A 2,277-nucleotide genomic window follows, 5' to 3' on the forward strand; every position below is an offset into this window, starting at 1 on the left:
GGGGCGCTTACTTCCCTTTCCATCACTACCGTGTGACAACGTTGGTATTTGGAAAGTGACCTTACACAGACTCCAGCTTAAAGGCACCATGGCAAGCCTTTTAAACTAAACGGTGGTCTCTGCTCTATATAAACCATATATAACCTATACAGACACCAAGATATAAACATAGATCTAAGATATAGACTGCCAGGCCAGAAAAATATTTTCTAGGCACAGCATTTAAAAAAAACACAAAAAAAACAAACTGTTGAGATGACTGCAAATAATCAGACCACTGATCAACCTCACATCTATGTGTACTGCAGGCACCCCCGACGTCATGCTTGTCTTGGGAAAACGCTCTACGGGTACATCACAAGCACTATAAGTGCCAATATATATTCTAGAAGGTGGTCTGATATTCAGGAAGAATTCTATCAAACGTGTGGGATCAGGGTCACCGAGACTTCTAAATACTGATGTCCCTCTGCTCCCTGTAGCTCTACACCAATAGGGTTTGAACTGTAAAAAAATATCAAGAAATTGGAAAGGACAGGTCCACTTTTCCACTAGATCTGGATGTGTCAGGGGATGGGAGAAACCTCAAGAGAAGCATTAGCCATTGATGTTGATTACATTCTTATGGGAAGACCAATCCTTCTTGTGGCCTCCCATGACAATAACTTGGTGTTATGGTGACCCATCCCGGCGTCTATCAAATCCCAGCATGTGGCCCAGCATTACATTGTCATATTGTCATGAAAAGACCAATCCTTCCTGTGGCCTCCTATTACAATAACGTGGTGTTATGGTGACCAGTCCCAGCATCTATCAATTCCCAGTATGTGGACCAAGATTAGATTCTTATGGAAAGAGCAATCCTTCCTGTGGCCTCCTATTACAATAACGTGGTGTTATGGTGACCAGTCCCAGCATCTATCAATTCCCAGTATGTGGACCAAGATTAGATTCTTATGGAAAGAGCAATCCTTCCTGTGGCCATCCATGACAATAACTTGGTGTTATGGTGACCAATCCCAGCGCCTATCAAATCCCAGTATGTGGACCAAGATTAGATTCTTATGGAAAGAGCAATCCTTCCTGTGGCCATCCATGACAATAACTTGGTGTTATGGTGACCAATCCCAGCGCCTATCAAATCCCAGTATGTGGACCAAGATTAGATTCTTATGGAAAGACCAATCCTTCCTGTGGCCATCCATGACCATAACGTGGTGTTATCATGACCAATCCCAGCGTCTATCAATTCCCAGAATGTGGCTCAATATTAGATTCCTATGGAAGGATTGGTCTTCCCGTGGCCTCCCATGACCATAACTTGGTGTTATGATGACCCGTCCCAGCATCTATCAAATCCCAGAATGTGGCCCAGCATTACATTGTCATGAAAAGACCAACCCTTCCTGTGGCCTCCCATGACAATAACTTGGTAATATGATGACCAATCCCAGTGTCTATCAAATTCCAGTATATTGCCCAATATTAAATTACTATGGAAAGACCAATCCTTCCTTCGGCCTCCCATGACAATAACTTGGTGGTATGGTGACCAATCCCAGTGTCTATCAAATCCCAGTATGTGGCCCAGCATTACATTGTCATGAAAAGACCAATCCTTCCTTCGGCCTCCCATGACAATAACTTGGTGTTATGGTGACCAATCCCGGTGTCTATCAAATCCCAGCATGTGACCAAAGATTAGATTCTTATGGAAAGAGCAATCCTTCCTGTGGCCACCCATGACAATAAATGGTGTTGATTACTTTTTGGGATGATTAGTGCTCACCTCCATTACAAACCGCTTGTCATGGCTTCCTCCACTCTCTGATATCAACTCGTACTTAAGGCCTCGCCTCTTTTCATTCAGTTCCATAACAGGGTTTTTTCCACTGGCGGTAAGGATAGGACCCTGAGTGCGGACCTGTACAAATAGAAAAAACTAAATCATGAGGCTGACATCATTACTGTCTGCTGTGTACCAGGCCGTTAATTACTCGCTGCGTAAAAAGCCGTTTTTTTTTAACTGAAACCTTTTAACTGAATTATTTATTCCTCCAATTTAATAAGAAATGGCGATAACTTAGAGTGTCTCCTAAGACGGCAGACAGCTCCGAGCTAATAAACGCTGCAAGTAATTACTACGAGCGCACAAATTAATCTAGCAACCCGTATGCAGCGCGGCCTAGAAGTAAACAGTCTGCAGTGGAACATCTGTGAGCGCAAGCAGGCGGAGAGTTTATAAAAGAATTCTTAATACATTATTCATCTTCCTTC

The 2,277-nt window shown here is 43.1% G+C and overlaps 1 protein-coding gene across 1 annotated transcript in view; it reads right to left on the minus strand.

Annotated features, from left to right (window-relative positions):
• STRBP (spermatid perinuclear RNA binding protein) overlaps positions 1-2,277 on the minus strand; it is an 81,150-nt gene that overhangs the window by 8,602 nt on the left and 70,271 nt on the right. The window contains exon 12 of the mRNA XM_018570649.1: positions 1,790-1,924. Within this exon, the coding sequence (XP_018426151.1) occupies positions 1,790-1,924 (135 nt within the window). The remainder of the gene's footprint in view (positions 1-1,789; positions 1,925-2,277) is intronic.

The sequence above is a fragment of the Nanorana parkeri genome, unplaced genomic scaffold, assembly GCF_000935625.1.
Source record: "Nanorana parkeri isolate BGI_ZX_2015 unplaced genomic scaffold, ASM93562v1 scaffold1566, whole genome shotgun sequence".
Taxonomy (NCBI): Eukaryota; Metazoa; Chordata; class Amphibia; order Anura; family Dicroglossidae; genus Nanorana; species Nanorana parkeri.